Source organism: Sarcophilus harrisii, chromosome 2 (assembly GCF_902635505.1).
Source record: "Sarcophilus harrisii chromosome 2, mSarHar1.11, whole genome shotgun sequence".
Taxonomy (NCBI): domain Eukaryota; kingdom Metazoa; phylum Chordata; class Mammalia; order Dasyuromorphia; family Dasyuridae; genus Sarcophilus; species Sarcophilus harrisii.
This window is the reverse complement of record NC_045427.1, coordinates 143,342,886-143,370,358: the sequence shown is the minus strand read 5'-3', so window position 1 is coordinate 143,370,358 and position 27,473 is coordinate 143,342,886. Positions and strand designations below refer to the sequence as shown.

Below are 27,473 nucleotides of genomic sequence, written 5' to 3'. Positions count from 1 at the left end.
TATTGACAAATCTTATAATTTTTATTTCATATCTCTAGTATATGTACTCACCTGCCTTTATATAGTCATCATCCTAATACTAGCCCTTATTACTTCTTTCCTGGTCTATTATAATAGCTTTCTAACTCTTCTCCCTTCTTCAAGTTTCTCTCTACTCCAGTCCATCGCCACTTAACTGCCAAAGTGATTTTTCCAAAGCATAAGTCTGATCATGTCACCCACTATGTATTAAATTCCAGTGATCCCTATTCCCTCCAGAGTAAAATATAAATTCCTTTTTTTTTTTTTTATTTAGAGTGTTTCAGTATATGGCCATTTCCAACATTTCCAATTTCCTTACGTTTTTCTTTCCTCCCTGAACTCTGTGTTCCATAACACTGCCCAGCTAACAAGTTCTTAAAAATAACACTTTTGGCTTGTATGTGTAAACATCTGAGTCAATTCTTCATATATTTTAGAAATGAGGCCTTTATCAGAAACACTTGATGTAAAAAATTTTCCCACCTTTCTCCTTCCCTTCTAATCTTAGCTGCATTAGTTCTGTTTGTATGAAACCTTTTTAATTTTATATAATCAAAATTAACAGTTTTACATTTCATAAAATTTTCTACTTCATATCATTTTTATTTATTTACTACAGCTTTATTTTTCCAAATACATGCAAAGAGAGTTTTCAACATTCACCTTTGCAAATCTTGTATTCCAAATTTTTCAGCTTCCCTTCTCCCCCTGCCTTTCAACAAGCAACCCATTATAGGTTAAACATATGCAATTCTTCTAAATATATTTCCATATTTGTCATGCTGCCCAAGAAAAATCAGATCAAAAGGGAAAAATATGAGAAATAAAAGAAAAACAAGCAAAGAAATACCAACAACACTAAAAAAGGTAAAAATAATATGCTTTGATCTACATTCAGTCTCCATAGGTCTCTTTCTGGTAGTGAATGACTTTTTTTCAAACCAAGTTTATTGGAATTGCCTTGAATCACGATATTGTTGAAAAGAGTCAAGTTCATTACAGTTGATCATCACATAACTTTGCTGTTGCTGTGTACAATGTCCTCTTGGTTCTATTCACTTTACTTAGTATCAATTTGTATGTCTTTCCTAGTTTTCTGAAATCAATCTTTTTTCTTTTATGATTTCTTTGGGATACAGACCCTGTAGAGACATTTCTGGATCAAAGGGCATGCACAGTTTTATAGTCCTTTTGAGCATAGTGCCAAATTACGCTCCAGAATGGTTGGATCATTTCACAACTCTACCAACAATGTATTAATGTCCCAGTTTTCCCACATTTCCCCTTCAACATTTATCATTATTTTTTCCTATCATTCTGGCCAATCCGAGAGGTGTGAAGTGGTACCTCAGAGTTGTCTTAATTTGCATTTCTCTAATCAGTAGTAATTTAAGGCTTCTTTTCATACAAGTAGCAATGACTTTAATTTCATCATATGAAAATTGTCTGTTCATATTTTTGATCACTTATTAATTGAGGAGTGGCATGTATTTTTATACATTTGAATCAATTCCCTATATATTTTAGAAATGAGACCTTTATCAGAAATACTGGATATAATTTTCCCCTACCTTTCTACTTCCCTTTTAATGTTGGCTGCATTGATTTTGTTTGTAAAAAAAATCCTTTTTAATTTAATATAATCAAAATTATCCATTTTGCATTTTATAATGTTCTCTAGTTCTTCTTTGGCCATAAATTCCTCCCTTCTCCACGGATTTGAGAGGTAGACTATCCCTAGTTCTAATTTGCTTATAGTACCACCCTTTATGTCTAAATTATGAACCCATTTCAATCTTATATTGGTATAGGCAGGGGTCCTCAAGCTTTTAAAATAGGGGGCCAATTCACTGTCCCTCAGACTGTTGGAGGGCCGGACTATAGTAAAAACAAAAACTTTGTTTTGTGGGCCTTTAAATAAAGAAACTTCATAGCCCTGGGTGAGGGGGATAAACATCCTCAGCTGCTGCATCTGGCCTATGGGCTGTAATTTGAGGATCCCTGATAGGGTGTTAGGTGTTGATTAATGGCCTAGTTTCTGCCATGCTATTTTCCAGCTTTCCCAACAATTTTTGTCAAATAGTGAGTTCTTATCCTAGAAACTGGAGTCTCTGAGTTTATCAAACACTAGATTACTATACTTATTGCCTATTGTGTCTTATGAGCTTAAGTTTTTCCACTGATCCACTACTCTATTCCTTAGTCGGTACCAAATGTATTGGATGACGATTGCTTTTAGGACTGGTACAGCTAGGCCATCTTCATTTGCATTTTTTCCCAATAATTTCCTTGAAATTTTTGCCCTTTTATGGTATCTCTCACATTGCAATTTTCTGCCTACTCGCCTCTACCTCTCCTACTACCTCTCCTATATTTCAGAAGGCCTTTTCTGAGCCCCTGCCTTAGCAGCTGATACCTTCTCAATGTCAGAATACCTTCTAACTATTCTCTATGTACATTGTATATACTTGGTTATTTACATGTTTTCTCCTTGATCAAAGAATAAACTCATCTATATATCTGTGTATTATAATAATACCAAAAGTCAATACTCCATAGATAAGTGGTCAAAAGATAAAGCATTCAATAGAACTGCAAACTATTAACAACTAGATGAAAGAATGTTCCAAATCACTAATAGAAATGCACATCAAAACAATTTTGAAGTTTCAACACACCCAAATTGTCAAATTTGACAAGAGATAGTAATATTTGACATTAAAAGGATTATGGGAACAATGGTACACTATTTGAATCAATACAACTAATTGGGAAACAATTTATATAAAATATCCATGTCCCTGGATCCATAATTTTCACTACTAGGTTTATAACCCAAGGAGGTCATTTGACAAAAAGAAAATCCCCACAAACACCAAAATATTTATTGCAACATTTTTTATTATAGCTAAAGACTAGAAACAAAAACTATTAATAGTTTGGACCTCATCAGCACATTGTTGACTTTCCCCTTCACCTCTCCCCCCTCTCCTGAGAAGACCAAGAGCAGAAGAAGCCAATGATGATGGAGAATGTTATCAGATTTGGGATCTGGAAAGATGGGTATGATGGAAAGATAAGGGAATAAACAATTGTAGGTTGCTACCAAGAGTATTGGTAAAATGAGTTGTGGCAGCTTGAGTAGTGTCAAGGTATGTAATACATCAAGAAAAGAGTTAATGAACAGGGAAAATAGGAAGCAAGTTTTATTCTTGATCTAGTAAAGTTACTATAAGAACAAATAGCAGTTTCACTTGACAAGAGAGCAAAAGAATTGGAAAGATAAAATAGTGTGGGGTTTTAAATAATTTTGAGAGTGTCTGGATGATTTGCTTATTTTATTAGTAAGTAACACATTATAAATAAAAGGATGATTATTTGGTTATCTATTAGACTTAAGACAATTTTGGCAGCTAGTTTAGGGCTAATTTTTTTTTTAAGAGGAGGAGTGGCAATCAACTCTGATTGATTAACATAGCGGGAAACACATTAATTAAAATGAGAAGTTGAGAGTGACATCATGTCACCCTTGGACAGAGAAACTATCTCTATACCCAGATCATCCAAAGCCTTGGGTTATCTAGTTAAAGAATGTATGCCCCATCCAAACCAGATTGGGTCTTGAACAAGAAAGTTCTCATTATCAGCAATGTCCTTCAAGAAATTGAACTTTTTAAAAATCAGAACTTTAGAAAAAGAAGAGGTCTGGATCTCCCCAAATTATTGTTTATGAATTCTGATGAGATTTTGCTGCTTTTGTTTCTGATGCAGCCTAGAGAGAGTACTTTTAGTATATTTGTTCATCTCCATCTTTGTAAAGACCTCCCATAAACTGTTCCACATCTTCTAAGCTACTGATAAGCAATTTAGTTTATTTCTTCATATGCCCTGTGGTGAAATGTCAAGGAGGCCAGGTCCTAGAGACTAATCAGAGGTTTCTATAACAATGTGAATATATTCATTGACCAGACAAAAGAGAGGAACCCTGTCAGTATTTGTCAATATCTGCACCCATCTATAAGCGAGGATTATAAATTCATTCTGTAGATAGAAAGGGAATCAAGAACAAGGAAGCCAGGAAAGAACTGCTAGTATTTTCAAGGTAGAAAGAGGTCTGTAGAGGACATTTACAGATAATAAAAATGCTGGCAAACAAAGACTTTCTTGAAGACGTGGAATTTAGTATTTGACTATACCCAAAGGGCAAGATTCTATTCTTTGAAAGGGATAAAGTGAGATTTTTTGGTTTTGGTTACCAATTCCCAAGGAGAGAGTGGTAGAAACAGGTGAACTGATAATAATTCACATTGTATGAATCTCAAAAACCAACATACAGACAACCAAGTACAGATACCACTGGATTCTCATGGATCCAAGGATCTGTTCTAACCCTGAAAGGGTGTGTGTGTTTCTGCAATAATGTTCCTTCTTATTGGAACTTTTCATGTGTTTCTTGAGATGATTCATAGATACACTTATGAAAACACTATTTTAATTCTCTCTGGATTGTGGAATAGTGCTCATAGGATGATAATTCGCTCAAGCTGTCCATTTGGAAAGACATCATCAGAGATTAGGAATTCAGATGTTTTGATGGATTGTTCCCCATAAATTGTATTTAAATAGACAAATTCAGTATGGCTGTTTGGATTTTGATACTGCTTTGCTTCTCTGATGGTTATTGATAATACATTCATCATTTCTCTTTTGTCTATCATTATCATAATCAAATATATATATGCATATGTGTTTTATATGTAAATATATGTATATATGCATGTATGTGTAATCCTTCCTATCCCCAAACTCAAGCTGAAAGCAGGGATTGTGCTGAGAAGATAACAATAAGTGTCCAAGGCAGAGCTTGAAGTTATATCTTTCTGATTCTGAGGCCATCTTTATCCATTAAGACATTTTCCCTTGCAGTAATCTAACTACCATCAAAAAAAAAAAAAAAAGACAAAAAAAAAGAAATGAAGTTAGTCTGGGTTAATGATACCATCAGCTATCTCAATTACAATGTCCTCAGTGTATCCACAAGCATCATCACACTTTAAACTCATTATCACCCAAAGCTTCAATATGTTGAATACTGAAAAAAAAATTTTTTAATTTGCTTTTCTATTTTCCATCCCATCATCCCTATACTGCCTTTATTTATCATCTTAGTTTTGAGCGTATGGTTAACATGTTCAAAAAGGGAGTGACTTCCCTTTATTCCAAATTCCCTGACTTCTCCTTCTAACTTCCTCAACTCTGAATCACTCCCATCAACCATAGCATCCTTCTTTTCTTCTCTTCCCAAATTATTGATCATGAAGAAAGTCAAGAGACTATGCAAACAAATTCCACTAAAAATTCATGTTACCAAATTTCAAATCATCTTCTTTTGCCATTCTGATGCTTTTGATACTGTCAAACATTTCCTTTACTTAGATTGGGGGCAGCTAAGTAGTACAATAGATAGAATATCAGGCTAGAGTCAGAAATAATAATTTCCCTGAGTTCATATCTGGCCTCAGATACTTACTATTGCGTGGCCCTGGGCAAGTAACTTAACCTGGTTTGTCTCAATTTGCGCATCTGTATAATGAGCTAGAGCCCAAGGAAATGGCATACCATTTCAGTATCGTTCCCAAGAAAACCTCAGATGAGGTCAGGAAGAGTCAGACATGACTGAAAAATAAATGAACAATGACTGTCTAGATATTTTTTCTCATTTATTTTCCATAACAATTCTTTCTTCAAGTACTCTCCTTAGTCCCCCCACAAAAAAAAATCCTATATTTTCTTCCTTTATATTTTTTCCCTTAATGATCTCTTATGCTTTTAATTATCCTCTTTACACAGAAGATTCCAAAATATACATAAGCAGCCCTAATATCTCTCCTAAATACAAAGAACTATATATGCTACTTTCTGCTGGTCATCCCTATCTGGATATTACAACATCAAATTTAATCTGTCCAAAAATTAATTCAATATCCTTTCTCCCTACCTCCATATTTTTCTATGATCCCACAAGCTTCCCTCTACTGAGGGCACTACTATACTCCCAAGTCACCCAAATTCCAAACTGCAGAATCATCTTTGGATAAAGGTGTAACAGAGAAGAGGGAAGAGGCAAGAGTTCATCATTTGCTAAGTTATATAAATTCCATATTTACAGTGTCTCTTCTACTCACATACCACCACACTACTTTAGGCTTTACTCACTTTTTGGTTGGCCTCCCATATTTTTCATAGGTTCCCAATTTTTCTCCTTACTTCTAATCTCTATTTTTTTAGTTCATTCTTCATGAAGATTCTAAAATAATCTTGCTGAAACAAGTCATAACACAAACTTTCGAAAGTTCTTAATTGACAGCAATATAAACTACAAAATCCTCCCTGCCAGTCAAGACTTTATGTACTTTGAGTAAACCTATTTTAGTAGTTTTTGCTTACATCATCCCTCTTTCATGCCTTCCATTTTAGATTCCATTCAAACTAGACTACCTAATCATTTTTCACACTTGACATTTTATTTCCTACATCTTCCCTTGTCTGGAATATATTCTTATCTCATCTCCACCTCTAATAGTCCTTATCTCTCAGATGCTACTTCATGGATACTTCCCCTCCCAGTTATAAATGCTCTCTTTTTCTTCAAATATTCCTAGAGCATCTTGTCTGGATCTTTCTTTTTTCCTCATAGCTCCCATGCTTATATATATATGTTTTTAACTCTATTTTCAAGTAGAATATAAATTCCCAAAGACTACAGAATTTTTCTATCTTTGTATTCCCTATGACTAGAATTGAATTGTTTATCCTTTATGAACAAATACCCCTTGTGAATAAATCTCAAAAGAAGTTTAAGTGTAAATTATTTGACTTTTTATTTCATTAGACCAAAATCCTCTCATTTATTCAAATAATTTGTGAAAAATATACATGCATAATGAATTGTTTGGCAGTTAATATACAGAAATACAGATGAATGAGCACCCTTTCAGAATCAAGCAGAATGTATCTAATTATTGAAGGTGGTGAAGTGCTAAGAACTATAATCACGATGGGACAACTGGAGTTTGGTCCCAGAGTACCAAAATTTAGAGATCACCTATAGCACTTAGATTTTCTTGAAGTACAGAAAATAACTAAGTTTAACCCTACCTTAGCAAGAATAATTAATTTAAACAGGAAATTCCCAGATTATATGTCTTTCCTCACCATGGATACATTTCAGATAAGTTCTTTCTTGGCCTACATAATTGCTTTCCTATGGATGTTTTCCCAAAACTAGTTTCATAGTTTCCTGGGGTCAGTTTTTCCTATCATAAAATGGTATCTCAGAGTTTCAATTCAATGGAATTCCCTCAAGCATTTAAATTTTTGTTACATTTCTGCTGGTGGTGAAGAGCTGACAGCCTTGAACGTATTTTTCATTTTCCCCCAAACTTCAATCGTAGACTGTGGGCTACATGCGGAAAACAATTGGCAACAGACAGACAAGTCTAGACTAGACTGATTCATTTCTCCAAGTGTGCGACTATCAAAAAAGGCTATAGTTGCAACCTTTAGAATATGAAGGCTTAAAAACAGATCTGCTGTATTGATGGGTTGTTATAACATACAGATATCAACATGAATACAGCAATAGATTCTATAATAAACACCTTAGATATAGCCATTTCTGAATAATGATATTCCCTTTCATCATGGCAAGAAGTGGAGGCAATAGCTTGTCAGCAGCAACCTTTTCATAACTGATCTTCAATTCCCTTAAAGCCTATCAAAGTAAAACTCTTTGTAGCCCTTCTTCAAATTCCTTTCCTGAACCCAAGACTATTACTATGATTTAATATCAGTTTGTCCTTAGGTCACAGGATTTTGAGTTGGAAGAGATCTTGCAGCTCATTTAATTTAGTCCCTTAATTTTTTTTTTTTACAAAGAAAATGGTTATGAGGTTCTTTTTTAAAAAATAGCTTTTATTTAAAAAGAAAAAGTCTTTCAAAGCTCAGCCCATTTTCCATTACTCAAGAGCCAATTTTCAAATTTGTACATTGTGCAGATCCCTAATGTTTCCTGTCCCTTATCCATTCAATATTATTTTACATCTCCCACCAAGAGAGGCCAAAAATAGGCAGGAGAGGCAAAAATCAACTCCAGCTTTTTCACTCTTCTGTATTCTGTAAGGTATTTTGAGGGTTTTCTTGGATGATTGAGGTCACATTCAGTATTAATTCATAGAGGTCTTCCTGCTCTCCAATTTAAAGTTGTATAAAGCAGGATAACTCAGTCCTTAGGGCAAAGGTTCCTTGGCATTTTTCATGTTATGGACTAATTTGGCAATCTAGTGAAGCCTATGCATCCCTTTTTTTAATAACCAAAGGAAATGCTAATTTTCATTTAGTGGCCAATGAAAATAAACATGTAATTATTTTTTTCTTATCCAAGATCACTGATCCTCAGAAGTCTATCTACAGACTGACATGCCAGCTTTAATTAGCCATTTTATCAACTTTCTTTAAAAATTAAATTGTTCAGTATGTCCATCATAAAAAGTCTACTATTTTGATTAATAAAATAGAAATATTTATTCCTGATTTTGTGTGGAGTGAATAGAGATGATAAACTTTTTTTCATCTGAATTAAATAACCCAACTTTATGGTGAATTTTAAAATGATCTCAAGAAATACTACCTTTTAAAGTGTTCTTCAATAGCCAGAATTATATCGTTGAATATTAGGAAGGAGTGAAAATAAAGGTTTGAAAGTGAGGATTGATAAAAGGAGATATTACATTTAGTCCATCCAACTCAAAATATACTGTCCATCTCCTGTTACTTTTGGACCAAGATATTCATTGGAACTTTCTGATCACAGAATCCTTCTTCTAATTAGATATGTAACAATTTCATTAACTGGCTAAGGGAGTATCTGAATTCTTATGCTTGTCTTATCATATTCATTATTTTAATAAAAGGGAGTAACTTTGGGTTTATTTTATTTAAGTAGAAAAGCTTCCCTAACCATTCCCAACATAATCTATACAGATTTTTCCATGAGGTTCTATAGTTTTCCTCTTGGATACTCATATAACTCTTTCTTATGGCTTACAGATGAGTAATCTGATTTTCAATGAACTGAGTTTATGCAATGTATGGACTTTGCTGGTGTCATAGCAGTGAGCTGTCAGAATCATTCAGAAGTGGGACATCAATAAAGTCCCTCTTGTCACAGGATGTAGTAGTAACATCCCACCCCAAATTCTTTCTGAGCATTATATACTGAAAGATATTAGAGAAAGGCAGAAGTTGCTCCAGGTAGCAGAATGCCCATTATTCTCTCATTATAACTGCTATCACTCTAGGATAAAAAAAGGAATGGTAAAATATGGGGACCAGTGAGAAGCTTAACAAAGGTGGTGATCAAGAAAAATAGGCTTCTATCTATGCAAAATTGATTATTGCTTATGTGGAATTATTGTGTGTTAAAAGACCTTTCTGACCTTAAAATATTTTCTCTCTCCATCAGCCAATAATATCTGAAATGTCCATCATTTAATTCACTCCTGAGTTAAAGCACTATGTATAGAAAAGCTTGATAAAATTGAAATATATTCCTCAAGAAGGATAATATCAGCATCTACTTATATATGCACTAGTTTATCTGACTATCTAGTATTCACCTAGCAGAGACCAATGGGACACCAGAGAGGTATTTATTGAAGGGAAATTTACCAGTTTAGGGGTGCTTCTGAGGAGAAGAGACCCAAGTGTTGTACTACTATTGAGATCCCAGAAAGCAAGAATAAGCAGGAGAGCAAAGATAAATGACAATTCAATAAATGTTTGTTGAATAAATGAATGAATGGCAAAGGTGTCAAAAGTGAAAAATCAGAATTGGCAAAGATAAAACAATGCCTGATTCAAAATTTCATCTTTGGTTAGCCCAGTGTTATCAAAATCTCTCCATTAATGGTAGAAAAAGTTGATTGGAGAAGGCTGCCAGTGACATGAATCTAAAAATAGCAGAGTTCTGCTATAAGGAACAATACTAGAACCCTCCTAAACTAATGATATTTTCCTGAAAAAGATAAGCATTCAAAAATTCTTGTTTGATTTTGATATTGTACTAGTATAGTTCATTCTACATAGATCTACATGAGAACTACATAATCCCCATTGGCCACATGAGCCCTTACCTTCACTAAAGACCTTCATAGACCTAAATGGAGAATTCTTATATGGAGGGTTATTCATTATTTTAGTTCCTTCATTTATCACTGGGATTATTTTTCATTTCTAGATAATGATACTGCCTTTAATACTTGCAAAAGCAGAAGTGCTTTATTGGAAGCAACCTTTTCATATCTTATCTGTAATTGCTAATTTATCTGATCTGGCAAAACACAAAACAATTTATTGATGCACCAATCAAGTCTAAGAAGATGAGGAATTTTGAGAAACAGGTTTGTGGGGAAATTCCTGTGAATCATGGATATCTGGGAGCTTCATTTTCCAAACAGAAATCTCATGAATAGAAAATGTACATTTTAAAATTAATTCATGAGTAAGACAGTCACATTTATAGTCCAAAAATAAAGTGACAAATGAAGACACTTGTATTCACTAATACCATCTCATCCCCAGGTGTTAATGACATGCCTAAGTGAAGGGGCAGGTCAATTCTCCAAAAGCCTCCACAGCTGTGAATCATAAACTTGAAGGCATTGCAAGGCAGCCTTCTCAGATGTTCCTTGTGGATTGAGAATGAAATAAATTGTAGGCAAGAGGGAAGAGGAGAGAGGTCAGAGAACGCAACCGCCTCTCAGTCTCCTTGTATCATCATCATCATTATCCTCTCATGTGAAGAGATCCATTCTACAGGTCTGAGTTAGACCTCCAGCAGCCATGGGCAGGTGGCTCCCATATTATAACACCCAGAATTCACAGAACATAGATACTATATCTAGTGTATATACTAACTAACTAGTATAAATTACTAACATTAATAGAATTGCCTCCAGTTCTACATACACAGGGATAGCAATTAGAGTTGTGATTTCATTGCTATAAAGATATTTTAGATAAAGAAATTCCCTTTACCAATGTAAGACAGCACCTTCTCTGCAATTATTAGAAAGGTGAATAGAAAATGGAATCATGTATCCAGTATGTATTAAAGGCAGTATTTGAATCCACATCTTCCTGATTCTAGTTCTCTATCCATTACATTACATTGCCTCTCAGTGCCAAATAAAATCTAAACAAAATACATTGAAGATAAATTGGTAAAGTTTAAAATAAAGATTTATGTTATGAAATTTCAGTAATGAGGTTAAACAAATCTCTTAGATATACAAATATTCTTACTTTTCCCTTTCTAGAATTTTCTTTCTTTTATCTAGACAGCATTACTTTTTGATTTACCCATAGATAGGAGGCAACCATATATGGGAGGCAATCATATATGGGGGGGGGGATGTCATGTGACACTTTTTTCCCTTAAAAATCTATGGCAAGATGGTGGGCTTTTCAATTTTCCATATAGTAGACTTTGGTTGTGGGATTATTGCATGAAAATCAAGCATTCATCAACATATTACCCTGTTACTTGCATTCTTTCCCATGGGTTTCTTTCAGCTAGTCCAATAAGATGAGGACCACATTAATGCAGCTAGATGGTATTATGTTGTTTCATGAGCCAAAGACAGAAACAAAGTCCAGAAAAGCAAAAACAGTTTGTTTCTTCAGCTTTAAAATGGGACTATTAATATATGACTCAGCTTCTCAGAAAATATTTACTTCTGGCAATATCAGAATCTCTTTTAGCTATTATATTTATTATTTAGTCTTTTTGGTTCAAAGGAATATAGGGAAGATTCCAAATAACCCTCAGATTCTTTGATTGGTGGGACTCCATAATGACTGGTTTGGGGAGACAAAGATAAAACCCATGTCAAAGTTTCGTTGCATTATGGAGAGGAGAAACATATATTCCACTACCTATGGAGGAAATGTGATCTAGCATGCAATATTTCTAAAGCCACAAGCTGGCAAACACTCTACAATAGTATTTCAAATACTACTGTAGTACTGTACTGCAGTAATTATTGTAGTTATTCTAGTATAGGAAATATTTGAAGATCATCAGAAAAGTATATTTGCCCTTTCCTATTCCCCAACTGACTCCAGATTGCATTCCTATTCGTTTAAAGCAGCTCTCCATTTCCTGAGGCATATTGAGAAGGTTAGTGCATAATCTACTAGAAGAACATTAAGGCATTTAAGGGTGTCAGTGTCTTGATGACACTTCAGCACCATCATGTGGAACAGCGACATTACAATGACCAAAAAGTCTCTAAGGTATGAATTTGGTTAAGAAGGGGAAATACGACTTTAGAACCAGTGCCCAAAGCTGAGTCTTTGGTGCATAGAAACAATCCCGAGGCATTGGTGCTTGTGACCATCCCACCTAGCCCTTCTAGAAGTCATAGGGTGACACAAAAACAGTGATCTTAGACAAGTGATTAGCCTGGAAAGTGCGATCCAGATACTCTGACATGTCAACGTCCACCTCCAATGTCTGTGGTCCTTTCAGGCTCTGGACGAGGATCAACTCCCCTGTCTGACGATCAGAGCGCTGCATAACAAAATGCCCCCGGCTATTGCCGCCTACAATCCCAAAGCGCAAGCTGTCAGGCCCTGGCCGTCCAGGTGCTGAAGCTGTAGCCATGCGAAAGAGTGTGATTGGCGTCTTCAGGCTGGAAGGCAGTGCTAGATAGTGAAAGGAGATGGTCTTGGGAGCATGGTGACAAGATTTACTATCCATGGGGCAAGGGTTGCGTTCACATTGGCTGTAAAAAAAAAAAAAAAAAAAAAAAAAAAAAAAAAAAAAAAAAAAAAAAAAAAAAAAAAAAAAAGGAACAATGAAGTTTTATGATACAGGACAGGATATTTTCATCCATATGTATACAGTGGGATAGATTCCCAAAGTATAATCACTCCATCTCCCCTACACACACACACACACACACACACACACACAATTTTGTCCCAATCTGTCAGTTTCCTAACCCCTTGTTCCAGGGAATGGTTATCCAAGGAGTTATCTATAGCCATGTTTCTTTCACATCATGTCATATCACATCACATTATGTCCAGTATGAACTGGACATAAGCATATTCAATTCACTTAACTAGCAGGGTGAAGATGTATCTTTGATTCCCCCTTCTACCACTGTCTCATCAAATAAAGAATTTATCATTTATCATCAGGAATACTGGTCCTCCACATTCTTTTATACATGGAACATTTTCTCACAAAATATAACATAAAAAATATGACTGTAACTTATGTAATATATGACTGTAATTGTATCAGTGTTTTTTTTTCCACTGTGAACCTACATGCACTGATAAAGTGTCATAGAGCACTGGACTTGAAGTTAAGAAAAATCTAGGTTGAAATTCTGTCTCTGATATTAAGTACTGTGGCCACCGAGGACCCACTAACCATATTGAGCTTCAAATACTTAAGGAGAGCTAGATTTTATAGCTAACATTTGTAGAGCTCTAAAACACCTTCAAAATATTATGTCATTTTGTTCTTGCAACAACCCTGGATGGCAGGCACTTTTTATTATTTCCATATTACAGATGGAGAAACTAAGACTTTTTTGTGCTTAAGTGATTTAAGTATCACAGAAGTAGTAAGTATTTGAATCAGGATTTGAATTGGTCTTCCTAACTTCAGATCCAGCCACCTACTTTCTTCTAGGGATAGTAACTGGATCTGTAAAATTATTAGTATAAGGAGTTCTCAGATGATGTAATTCTCTCTATTAGTGCAAGTTGGACTTTCTCTGAAAGTTTTAGTCTTTGATAAATATCTGAATTATTGAAAAGTTAAGGAACTTATCCAGGGGAACACAACAAATATTTATCAGAATCAGGTCTTGAATCCAGATCTTCCTATCTTCCAAAGTTATCTTTCTGACACTAGAAGTTTACATGTGTTGCAATTTTCCTCAGTGGAGAGAATTCTTACTTCAATAAATCTTAGGTCCTCAATACACTGACATAACATGTTTATATATGTGTATATTTTCTTTTCAATAGGCCTCTGTTTTATGAGCAGAACCTGTAATGAGAATGGTCTATATTCAGATCACTAGAGTCAGAATATTTTTTTATTCCTTTAAGCACCAATACTTTTTAATTTCAACTATTTTGGATTAAAATCTAACTTAAATGTACTGATTGTGTTTCCTTTATTAAACAGATGATAACTTTATTTAATAACAGTCTTAGTCTTTCCCCAGAATAAGCCCTTCTTTTATATCACTCTAGTCCTAGTGGTTTCCTTTTGAAACTTTTCATTGGCTCCTATTACTTAATAAATAAAACATAAACTCCTCTGTTAGAACCCTCATAATCTAATTTCATCTTTTGCTCATTCATTTGTTAAATTCTCATTCTGTACAAGACCTTATGCTAGATCTTGAGAGAGACACAAATATTAGCGACCTTTCCAAGCTTACCTCATACTATTCTCCTTTGCCCCTCCCATATGCCAGCCAAACCATAAAACTTATTCCTCATCTCCCAACTCTATTCTCCCCTTTGTTTTTTTACTCACAGAATCCCTCTGGCCTGGAGTATACTCTTTCTGGATTCCCCTCTGCCCTCCCTTTCTCCTCTTAACCCATTTAAATCCTTTCCCTCCATCAAGGCCCAACTCAAATTCTCTTTTCTCATAAGATCCTTTATGATTCTATCAGATGGAAATGATCTCTCTTCTATTCAGTTTCTTCATATCACTTCAGACTTCTCATACTCAAATTTGTAGAATGCTTAACTCTTACTAGATTGTTCACATCTTAACTCTCTTACTAGATATGCACTCCTTGTACATATCTTAACACTCTTATTCAGTTGAACTCCTTGAGGTTAGGATGTATTCCATGACTCATTTTTGGATTCTCAGCATTTAGCATAAAGTAAGTTTACAAATTCTGGTTGATTGTCTGATATTTGTACCCCCAGTGTTTGTCACATATTAGGTGCCTAAGAAATATTATTTGGATTGAATTGATTGTTTTCATGATGAATTATTATTATTATTGGGAATGACAATTATTTTGATTTAAGGATGCTTTAGGGGGCTGTTTGGATGTAAACAATTATTTAATCTGATATTAAATGTTCCCAGACTTTTTAGCTGGCTTTGTCATCGCCCTACTCCAATTCACAAACCTACTGATTCCTACCCTTTCTAGTCATTTTAGCTTCAATTAACTTCTTTCCTTTCTTTATAGCTTCTAATCTATCTAATTTAGGAGGAGGCCACAAAACTATTAAGTTAGTGAGCTGAGCTTTATATCCAATTCTCAATTCTCCTTTTATCCTGAGAGGGAAGGTAACTGACTTGCTCCAGTTCATTCTTATTGGCAATAGTGGAAATGGAACAAAAACCCAGTTGTGTTCTCTCCCAGCGCCCTACCCATTAGAAAGTACTACTTCCCCTGAGTCACATTAAATAGCTAAAAGCCACTGGGGGAAAAAAAACTTTCGGACTGAAGTGACCCTATGATAGAAACATTTTTAGCTTTACTTACAATGAGGATGTTTTCACGTAGCTCACATTACCACTGCTTTTTGGACACTCTGGATTGACACACTGAAAACTGCCACCTGTATTAATACATGTGGTCCCCCGTGTACATGTATTCTGGGAATCTGCACACTCATCAATATCTATAACATACAGAGAAAAACAGCAAAAAGAGAATCAACATTTCCCTGCAGTATCATATATAATTCATGAGAATTTCTTTTCCCCTCAAGTTCTAAGAGATTAAATGGGTAAGAAAAAGGAAATAAAAGATTATACCTGCTGCCAGTTCTCCCAGACCTGTATCATTTCTTTTCATTTAAAATTATACTTTATTTGTTTTTAACATTAATATTTTAAAATATTGAATTCCAAATTTGTTCCCTCCTTTAAGTCCCTCCCTCACTCATATCATTTTTCATGATAAATGTGGAAGTATGTTTAGAAGAACTGCACATGTTTAACCTATATTGGATTACTTGCTTCTAGATGAGAGGAAAGGGAAGGAGGGAAGGAGGGAGAAAAATTTGGAACACAAGGTTTTCCAAGGGTAAATGTTGAAAACTATCTTTGCCTGTATCTTGAGAAATAAAAACCTATTATTATAAAATAAAAATATAACTGCAAAAAACCCATATTATAAATTCCTTGAAAGTACAGGAAATATGCTTTCTATTTCTTTGATATTCCTGTTGGTGATTACAATAATTTTGGGTATACGGTATTGGTAACATACTTACATGGCCAAACATGATAAATCTGAAGGCTATAGATTTAGAGACTTAGAACTAGTCCAACACTCTCATTACAGGTAAGGAAACAGAACCAGCAAGTAAAGTGACTTATCCATGGTAATGCAGATATTTAAATAACTGAAATAGAGTTTAGACCCAGGTTCTCTTACTCAAAGCACAAAATTACATGACTTTACATTTATTTCTATTGAATTTCATCTTACTAGATTCATCTTGGTACTCTAGCCTGTCAAGATCAGATCCTGACTGTCATCTGATATGTTAACTTTCACTCTCAGGTTTGTCTCATCTTAAAATCTCATGAATCAGTTCTCTTTCCATTATACCATGTTGCTTCTGCTGGCAAGACTGATGCTCAGAAGATAAATCATGGAGTCCATACCAATTAACTTAATAATACAAATAGGAATTAGCATCATCATTACTATTTAATGTTACTATGGCATTCTATACCCATCAGAATAAAGAAGAAACACTTCTCCCTATCCCCAAAACACCCCTATATCACTCATAAATTAGCAATATTAATTCTTATCTTTCCAGATACGATTTAAAATTTTTTTAGTTAAATTTCAAAATGTTAGGAAAAAACTCTGAAAGATCCCAGTTCTACTAGTGATGGAGATAGCAAGTGACAAGTTATAGAAGTTACACCTTCAGTCTTTTTGTTTCTCTTTGGCACAAATTCTACTATTACTAGTGTCCAGTCTAAAAACAATAAAACCTCATTTCTCTGAATAGTTTTGTGATGTGCAGAGGACATCTTACATAGTAAGGTGTGCAGTTTGTCATTACTCCCCTCCTATTTCTCATTCTGGAAGGGACATCTGAAGACATCTAGTTCAATTACTTCATTTCACAGATAACAAAAAACTGAAACCCAAGGAGGCTAAGTGACATCATCAAAGGAATAGTCTCTTTCAATTCCCTCTTTTCCCCTTCAGATTATGACACATCTCCACTACCCTCTGGGATAATGATTTCCAAAGTAAGATTACAACTCTCTAAGGAGGTTTGTGATCAAGCAACCTGAGTGAAAAGAGGGATTACACCCCACCCTCCCTGAAATAACTATGATATATAATAATACCATTATTATTAATTATAGATATGATATTATCATACCTATAGATGAGGTATAATAATATCATCATTATTAATTATAGGATTTTCTCCAGCACAATATTCCCCACTTTACACCCTCTCTCTCTGCTGGGTAGGCTTCTTTCTTCTGAGCCAGAGATTAGCTCTGTAGAGCAGTTACAACCTTGAAAATGTCTACATACTTGAGAATTTTTTATACAAATTTTTAAAAACGTTCATGAAACAACTATGTATGCTGGAATATTTGGAAGGCAGTCTGTAATACTAATCATTTCCATTCTTTTGCCTCACCCTTTTCCTGTCTCTACTTCTTATCTCAGGACCTAGAAGTTGAAAGAACAGAATGAGATAGAAATGGAAGTATTTCTGTCTGCTCTGCAGTCCATCTCCTCCCGCTTCCAACCAGTGATCTTTTTAATTAGCAGTATATAACTCACCTTCACAGCTTTTTCCATCCTCAAGAGTCCTATAGCCAGTTGGGCAAGAGCAGCGGAAGGATCCAGGAGTGTTAATGCAGTTGTGCATACAGAGTTGGTTGGCCCCTTCCAACTTATAAACTTCACATTCGTTCACATCTGTGGAGAAAAAAAATTCCCCCTCCCCAACCCCCACAATCAACATCCATGAATCTCTGGCCAATGTAAATTATAATGGCCTGGGCTACTATGTGCCATCCACAAAGCTATTGCCACTTCTGCCTGGTATGAGGTTCTTAACCTGAAGTCTATGAACTTGTTTTTTCAATTATAATTTGATAACTATCCTTCAGTATAGTTGATTTTTTTAATTCTATGCATTTTATTTTTATACATTATATTTTAAAAACTGTTATTCTGAAACAAGAAAAAATTCGAATATGCTAGAGTTATAATTAGAATTGTATAGGACTTATCAGCAGCCACAATAAAAGATCACAGTCCTGCAACATATATATTGACAATCAAAAGAACTAGGCCTGTGGCCAAAAAAATCATATCTAGCAAAATTGTCCATAATATTGAATGAAAAAAAAGGACATTCAACAAACTTGCAGATTCAGGACTTTATTTCAACCAAACCTGATCTTAATAGAAAATTTAACATAAAAGAATAAATATTAAAGATTAATCTGAAAGAATTTAGCATAGACAAATTGTTTATATTTTTCTTTACATGGAAATGTATATCATATTTTTAAGACTGATATCAGCAATTGAGTAGCTCAAAAGGAAGACTGGGACAGAGTTCAGTACAATCTGACTCTAAAAAGCAAAACTCTCTAGGAAAAGGTAAAAATAGGAATTATGTTATACAAATGATGTACAGAGGAAGACTAGACACAGAACCATTAGAGAGGGGAAGAGGGCTTATAGTTCTGAAAAATCACTCACATTGGGAATGGGTTATATGGGCAACTATATATATACCATGAAGGATATAGGATATAGCACCCTTCAAAATCTATTAAAAAAATAAGAGGGGAGGTTTGGGGAGAAAGAATGAGATAAGATAGGATATAGAAGGATATGCAGATTTATGACAATGGGATAAGGTGTGTAGATTAGTGGGTAAGGGATAAAGTGGGGAGGGTAGCATAAGATAAAGTGGGAGTACAGAAAGGTATTTAGATTAATCTGAATGGAATAAGGTATGTAGATTAATGGGAATAGGATAAAGAGGGAAGAAAAGATGGAGGTGATGATAAGGGAGGATCCATGAGGGAAAGCTGAGTAATAGCAAGGCAATTAAAGAGCAGAATTAAAGTGGTTAGCAGGGTTAGTAAATATGAGATATACAGAAACACTAAAGCAAAAATCAGAAATAGAATTTACTAGAAAAAAATAGGGCTAGTAATCACTGATCTTAGACAAAATCAAACCTAAAGATTCAATCAAACAAGAAATGTACGTTATGTGTCAGCCATATTATTATTGTTTTAGATGCATGTTTACTATGTGTCTGAGTATATGTGAGTATGTATACACATAGGCCTATGTATGTGTATATATAGATATATGTATATGTGTGTGGGTCTGTGGGTATATGTATATATGTACATATATGTATATGTAGATATATATGTATATATATCTATATATATATGTATGTGTGTGTATATTGATAATTCTCTTTCAGTATAGTTAATTTTTTAAAATTCTATGCATTTTACTTTATGCATAATCACTGATATCTGTGATTAATTGTAGCCTGCTTGGGAAAGGTAGTGAGGTGTATGAAAGAGGAAAAAAAGAATAAAGTAAAAGGTTCTTGAGCAAAGAAGAAAAGAATAATCTACAAGAAAACAAAGATATAATTTTTTTCTACTACTATATAAGCTTTCTTGAGATGGAAATTTATTGTTCTGCATTTTAAATCCTCCTTGGTGTCTGCTGAGTACATGACAATGTTTTATCTTGTTTTCCTTTTCTATATTTCTTTTTTCTATTCAGCTTTTTCTTATTTTGTATTTAGTTCAATAAATTAAAAAAGAAAAAAAAGTTATTCGGAGAAAGGTTCTTTATACTTCACCACATTGCGATAGGACCATGACTAAAGAAGGTAAAAAACCTTTAACCCTGAGAATATCCTGAAATGCTGCTATTAAACCCTCAAGGAATGGGGTGCAATGACCTCTGAAGCATAGAAATTCTTCATAAAGGCTGAACTAACTTTTCACAAGGAGATTTTTAGAAGGTTCTAATGATTGCTTTTTTTCTCAGAAGTTCCAGAGATGATAGAAATAAGGGTATGGGGTAAAAAAGAACAAGGGAAGGAGCCAATGGAGTTGGAGAAGAAGACAATTCTTTCCGCTCATCTATTGGGAGGTAGAGCTGATACAGTGCCTTCCCAGGCAGACTGGTGTTGACAGGCAGTGAAAGTACAAGCATTTCTCAGCCTGCATGCCCTTGTCTGGGTGTGTCCTGTTTTGTAGCTGGTAAGTTTGGAAGTCTCAGGGCATATTATCTCTAACAGTCTAGTCTGGAGCAAAGCAAGGTAGCATGGGAAGAAGGGATTTTGGGATCTTTAACTATTTCTATTAAAAGACTTAAGCAATTCCTACCATCAGTTATAAAAGGGGAGAGAATCTATTTAACAGTTGTAAAATGAGTGGTTTTCAAGGCCTTAAATCTGCGCAAAATCTCTGAATAGCAGCCCTTTTCCTGTTCAGAACAAGTCCCTTGATTCAGCGGGGTGTTCTGGGAAGGGAGATCCTGCTTTTGGTGGGATACAGGAGGAGGTTGTGAATGGAATACAACATCAGAGAAGAGCAATAGGATCATCCTGCTACCACTGTCCACATCAAAGACTAGGACTACATCACATACAGAAAGTGTAATGGAGATTTGATTCCATTATTTTAACTAATATACATTGTATATATAATGCAGTCTCTCCCAAACTTAATATTAGAGCCATAGGCATAATGTTGACTGAGAAAATCAGTGTGGAGATGATGATCAGCATAGGAGTATCCTAAACAGTATTAATGAAAAGAGGGAAGGATTAAGGGAAAAGGGATGTAATGAGCTCTGTGTTGGACATGTTGATTTGGAAATGTCTGCAGAAGATTCAGTTTAAGATATTCAAAAGGAGGTAATTTCTGATGTAAGTGACTCAGCTCCTTCTTTCATTAAGACAGTACCATTAAAAATACAACATGTTCCAGACACAAAGTTAAAATCAGGACTCATTTAACTGATCTATTTCCCCTTCTGTCTGAGTCATTCACGGCTGATAGCTAGGACCATGGGGAAACGTGTGTTCTTTCAATCCACTAAGACCCAGGGTCTTAAAAGAGTACTGAATGCTTATAGGCTTGAGTTCAACCTTCTAGTCTTGGTCCTACAGGGTTCCCTGAGCACTTACCCTGACATATGCTGTTGTCCGCTGTGCCTTTCATGTGGAAACCCGCTTCACAACTACAGTGTTGAGTTCTATCCACCTTGGCACAACGTGGCTTGCGACTGAAGGCAGGGTCATTGGTCACACTCCATTCAGGTGCCGCTGAACAGGAAAAAAAAATTAAATTTCTCTTGGAGCATCTTCTATGGAGAAGTTCTGTTCTCAACTTAGGGAGAGTACAGCTAAATATAGGTAAGGAGCTGAACTTGGGAGTCAGCAGGGAAGTGTACTGGGAAAGTTCAGTCCATGGGACAAAGAGCAAGGAAGTTGAACTTAGAAAAGACCTACATTTAACTCTTGCCTCTGCCACTGATTTGTGACTATAGTTGTCACTTAACTTCTCTGAGATTCAGAGAGTCTCATCTGTAAAATAGAAATAATAACACCTATAGTACTGAATATAGGGCTAGTGTAAAGATAATATTAAATAATGGATATAAAGTATTTTGCAAATCTGAAAGTGTTAGATAATTGTCAGCAGCTGCTATCATTATTATTGTTGCCAATGTTGTCATTTTATTCTTCTCATCCTGTTTGGGCAGGATGACAGTGATTATTGTTTTTAATCTTGTTCTCATCTTTGTTTATGGCATTTAGAGAAATAGTCCTAGAACAAGTCATTAATCTGCCTTCTTATACAGAACATTCTAAGATCAGGTAGATAAAATGACTGCTTTTTGTAGCTGAATAAAGATATTGGAATGTAAGCTCCCTGTAGGTTCACTAAAAGCATCTTCTGGCCAACTCCAAGAAGCAGGCATAATGATTGGACTGATATGCATTTTGTCTTGGTTCCACGTGGCTTTTATTCATCCCACTAAGTCACTATATTTTGAAGGCTTTTCACTTTTCATAGCTAGAAATTTGTGGCTTTGGTGCTGGACAAAAGAATGGCTAAAAGAATGGCATTCCACAGAGGATAGGCTTCTGGGAAAAAAAGGAAAATCACGAGGAAGCACAGTGAGGCAAGCCCATACAGACAAATTAATAGTTTGGAGTATTAGGACTTATGCTTTCTCTTCCAATTTCTTGCTCTTTCTACCCACTCACAAAACTGTTACCTACCTGTCTGAGCCTGATGCTGACAGTTGTTTCCATTCCATCCTTGTGGACAAGTACATTTGTATTGATTGACTCCTTCCACACATGTTCCACCATTCTGACAAGGATGGCTAGCACATTCACTGATATCTAAGGAAAGAAATTAATTTTAATTATAATTATGTGTGTTGGGGTATAAAAATGAATAGAAAAGCACAAGATAAAGATCAGAAACTCCTAGCATAGGTTGGTGCATGGGTCACTTAGCTTCCTTTGACACAAATGACTGCCACTGCTGCCACATTTCCCTCCCCAACAATAACATGAGCATCATCAGGCTGTAAGAATTAGCATCCAGCAAACATGCCCTGTCTTCCTTTTCCTTGCCTCTTGAGTTAACTCCCTTTTCCTTCTCCCAATTACTTCTCCCAAGATCCAAAGGAAAGGGTCTAGAATTTTGACATTTCTTATTTAAAAGCTTGCCATATAATTTTGTAAAGTCTTGATGAAATCAACTCTGATTGCCTTCTGAGATATTCTGACTTCAAGAAGTATTATTCAGTATCTGGATAAAAAGAGATTTCATCAAAGATAGGGTTATTAGTGTAAGAAAGGAAATGATATTGCAGTAGATGGCTAGTACTAACCAGTAAAAATAATTTCCCTGAATATCACACTGCCTGTTGAATCAGGAAATATCAACAACCATGTAACTACACAACACTGTTAGTTTTATATCAATACTCAAAGATTCCTGGCTAAAGGGTAATTGTACATTATTTTAGTTAGTCAGTCAAGATGATTTTATTAAGTCCCTCTTTCAAGTCAGTCACTCTGGGAGTGCTGAGAATATAAAAAAATACAAAAGACAGTGCATCAGGCAGCTCACAGTCCAATGGGGGGGGGGGCAATTTGAAAACAATTACATACAAACACAATATATAAATAATAAATTGGAGATAATAGAGGGAAGGTACTAGCATTAAAGGAAATCTGCCCAACCTGACAACTAGTCTGCAACTCTAGATGCCAATAATACCCACAACCAAGGATGTGCTGATAAATGTTTAATAACCAACTATGGGTGCCATCACCTTATTAAATCTAGACAGTCAACAAACCAATAAATCAAGCTCTGCTTTATAACATTTTCCAATTTCTGAGGTGTAAATGATCACACTAAGTATTTAACAATTGGCCCTCCTCAGCCTGTATAAGCTGGTTTCAGCATGCCCTTGCCAACTCATTTTTCCCAAGACCAAGGCTGCCCCAGGTGCAGAAAACATGTGCTGATTCAAATGAACTTTAATTTGGCTCCACTTTGCACAGCCACATACATTTGCCAGCATATTCACAGATCTACAGACTGCTGAAGTATGTACCAACCTGTTGATTGGAGAAGCAGGACTTCACACGTTGGAAAATATTAACATATCAATTTTGAGTTAGAGGTTGCAATATTGAAACACAGTCCATTTAGACTCTGATAAATTCTCCTAACCTGTTTCTTAAAACCAGATAGGTTTCTTAAAATCCACAAAGTAGGCAGATTGTAAGTTCCTTCAGGGATTATTTTTGTTTCTGCTGTTTTGGGTTTGGAGATTGGGAGATTATTTATTTAGCATTTAGCACAGTTCCTGGCACATAGCAAGCATTTTATTTATGCTTACTAAGTTTTCTGAATCAAATTGAAAAGATAGAGAACTCAGTGATCTTAGAACTGTGAAACATTTTAGCAAATCAAGAAAAATATAATGTACAATGTGTCAGGCACTGTGTTCAGCAATGGCAACATCCCTATTCTCAAGGAGGACATTGTTAAAGCTGAAGGGCATTCAGAGGGAGGCAACCAGGCTAGTGAAGGGCTTTGGAGAAAAACATAATGGAAAAAGCACCTGATCTGGAGTCAGAGCACCTGGATTTAAGTCTTGGTTCTGCTATTTATTACCTGTATAACCTTGATCCTTTAACCATTCCTTCTATGGTTAAATCTCATAGAACCACACATTTATAACAAGGGAGCTGCAGAGTTAAACTTCATTTTGCAGTTAGGGAAGTCATTTATTCTCACTGACTGTCAAGTTTCTCATGAAATCTTGCCATAGGAGGAATGGTAAAAGGAGCTAGGGGTATTTAGCCTGGAAAAGGAAATAACTGATGAGGAAAATGGAAATTATGTTTCATTAAGTCTTTGAAGGAACATCAGGTAGAGAGAGAATTTTTTTGGTCTCAGAGAGTAGAATTAGAAGAAATGGAAAGAAATGGTGAAAACAGATAAATTTAGGTTTTAAATAAAATATCCTGGTTAGAATATCCAAAACTAGGAATGTTTTAGTCTCAAGTGCTATCGGATTTCCCTTCACCCCAATTATTTGTGGAGTTTGTTATGGAAAGAATTATTATTCAGGCATGACTTGACTTGGATGGCTTCTGAAACTCTTTCCAACTCTGAAATTCTTTGATTTCCTTAAATCGTAGATGGAATAAGATTCCAATGCTCTCATTTTTAGATAAGGAAATTGAGACCAAAAAAGGCTAATAATTGTTCAAGCTCATGCCAGGACTCAAACTCAGGCATTGTGACATCAAAGCCAATGTTTTTCTTTCCATTGTACTACCCTACCTTGGATTGACAAATTGCATCCCTTCATTCTCCTTTCTTTTTTAAATCAAAAGATATGATACTATAAAGTTTAGTAGCACTGAGCACAATAACACATTGACTAACAGACTAAAGTTTGTGTTTTCCCAATGCACCTCTCTTAAAAGGATCACATGGAGGAAATCTCTGTTAACTACTTGTTAAGGAAGCCTTGATGTTTGTCTGGATTCAGGCAATCAGCCAATAAGCATTTATTAAGTTCCTATTTTGTACCAGGCTCTGTGCATAGACACTAGAAATTCAAAGAGAAGCAAATACACAATCCCTGCTCTCAAGGATTTCACAGCAATGGGAGAACAACATGTGAACAAAATATATAAAGAGTAAATTGGGGATAGTAAAGGGAAAGATGCTCCTATTAAGGTGAAATAAGAAAGACTTCCCATAGAAGATGGATTGGGAAAAAGCCTAAAAGAATGAATTGTTTCATCTAAATTTTGAAGAAAATTACGTTAATGTTTTTAATAATGGAAGAAAAAATTCCAAAATCTGTTTTTAGCTTTGATACACATCTTTTTGGAAAGAATGCTTTCAACTTCCTATTAACATAAGCCCTAGTTTAATCTATTCCCCATGCTTTATGTTACTAAATCACCACCTCCAAGGAATGTCAATGAAGACAGTCAGTCAGCAAATACCAGAGAGCTCGGAATTCCTCTGTTCCTATCCACTTCCTAACAGCATAGCCTAAATACTGGCCAGCTGCTAGACCATGAAGATATTGACAGAAAGCCAAAGAATATTAACCTCATTGTCCTTCACCTTAACCCCCATTAGGGACTCGGCTCCACTGCTTTTTTTTTTTTTGCTTTGGCTAAGGTGGAAGCAGTGAACCCTGACTGTACCTGAATGAGGGGTTGCGTGCCAGATAATTGCCAGCTCCTTATTGAAATGCAAAGTTCAGCCCCTGTACAGGTGTTTGGGGACAGAATATATTTCCTTCTCTGGAGTTGGTTGCCAAGAATTTTCATTTTGTGAAAGGCATCATAAATAGCCCGTCTATTGCTTATCTCACTAAGGAGTCAAGGAGGATTTAATGGCCCACTGACCTCAATCCATAAGTCCCTCTTAGCTTCTGGATTTCCTAGTAGAAGTGATATAATTCTTTTATGTTCCTTATCCTCCCCACTACCCACTCCACTCAAGCAGCTTTAGGAAGTCCCAGGTCTCTGCAGCCTGACTGAGCTACATTAGCATGTCAGACAAGACAAGACTGTGGAATGTGGCAAAATGCTTAGCAATTTCAGAGATCCCAATAACTCCTTATTTTCTGGATCCATGAATTTTAACAGCACAGGCATTTGACATGTTACTAAGTACTAAGCCCAGTAGGTGGGAGGGCAAAGCAGCAGGTAGCCTGATGAATTATTTTATTTAGAGCATCTTTTGCATTCCATTGACCAGGCTTTCCAATGCTGGGTTGCCCTAGGTTTTTTAAGGCTATGCCCATGGAATACAAGCTCTGGCAGGTCTTACATAGCTGAGAGGGTGTCAAACACAAGCTCAAAAACAGACTTGAGTGGCTTCTATCAGAACACCAGTCTAGCTGAGTTTAAAAAGGCTTGGCACCAGAAGACTGGCCATCAAATTACTTGTTGTCTTAGGGAAAGGAAGAAAGAAGAAAATTGGGAAATCAAATTTTAAAATGAATTACTGAATTAATAATTTTAATGGATTTAATTAATTAAATGATTAAATCAATCACTTAATGATTGAATGAATCAAGACAATGAAAATTGTCTTGATATATATTATATATATAGTTGGAAAAATACAATACTATCTGAAAAATTTGCACTTTGTGGAAGGGCAGCAATTCTAGTCTTATGATTTTATTCAAGTAAGGAACTCTTAAGTATGGAAAAATCCATCTCCCAAAGCAGATCAGTAAGCCTTCTATAAATATATCATTATATTACTTGTAGGACTTAAACCCAAATCCTTCCTGATTCCATCCTTCCTCTCTTCTTTGCTTACTATAAAGTTAAAATAGTAATTATTGGAGGGAGCATGATAGATACATCATCACCTGGAAGGAGGATATTTAAATGAGTAGAAAAAAGAATTACAAAGAAGTCACAATAATTTGAGGAATTTTATATTTTATACCATATTGATGCCATGTAAGGGAAACAGGTTTGGATTTAGAATCAGAAGACCAGGATTCAATTATTGATTGTCAAGCAATCCTTGATATTCTTTGAGCTGATCATTTAACTTTTCTTGAGCCTCATTTGTAAAATGAGAAAGTTGAACAAGCATTTGTCAACAAGCCATTTATTAAGTACTTACAACATACTAGGCACTTTTTAAGTGCTGGAGATAGAAAGGTAAAGAAACAAATTCCTGATCTCAATAAGAATATAACTTATTGCATAACATGTAAGTAGCTATGTACAAA

General features: G+C 35.2%; 1 protein-coding gene across 1 annotated transcript in view; it reads right to left on the bottom strand.

Moving 5' to 3' along the window:
- Nucleotides 1–10,893: 10,893 nt before the first annotated feature.
- FBLN7 (fibulin 7) overlaps nt 10,894–27,473 on the bottom strand; it is a 68,550-nt gene continuing 51,970 nt past the window's right edge. Inside the window, exons 4-8 of the mRNA XM_012540098.2 lie at nt 22,435–22,560; nt 21,334–21,471; nt 17,925–18,062; nt 15,633–15,771; nt 10,894–12,869 (exon numbers count right to left, since the gene is read on the bottom strand). Coding sequence (XP_012395552.1) covers nt 12,497–12,869; nt 15,633–15,771; nt 17,925–18,062; nt 21,334–21,471; nt 22,435–22,560 — 914 coding nt within the window. The 3' untranslated portion in view covers nt 10,894–12,496. The remainder of the gene's footprint in view (nt 12,870–15,632; nt 15,772–17,924; nt 18,063–21,333; nt 21,472–22,434; nt 22,561–27,473) is intronic.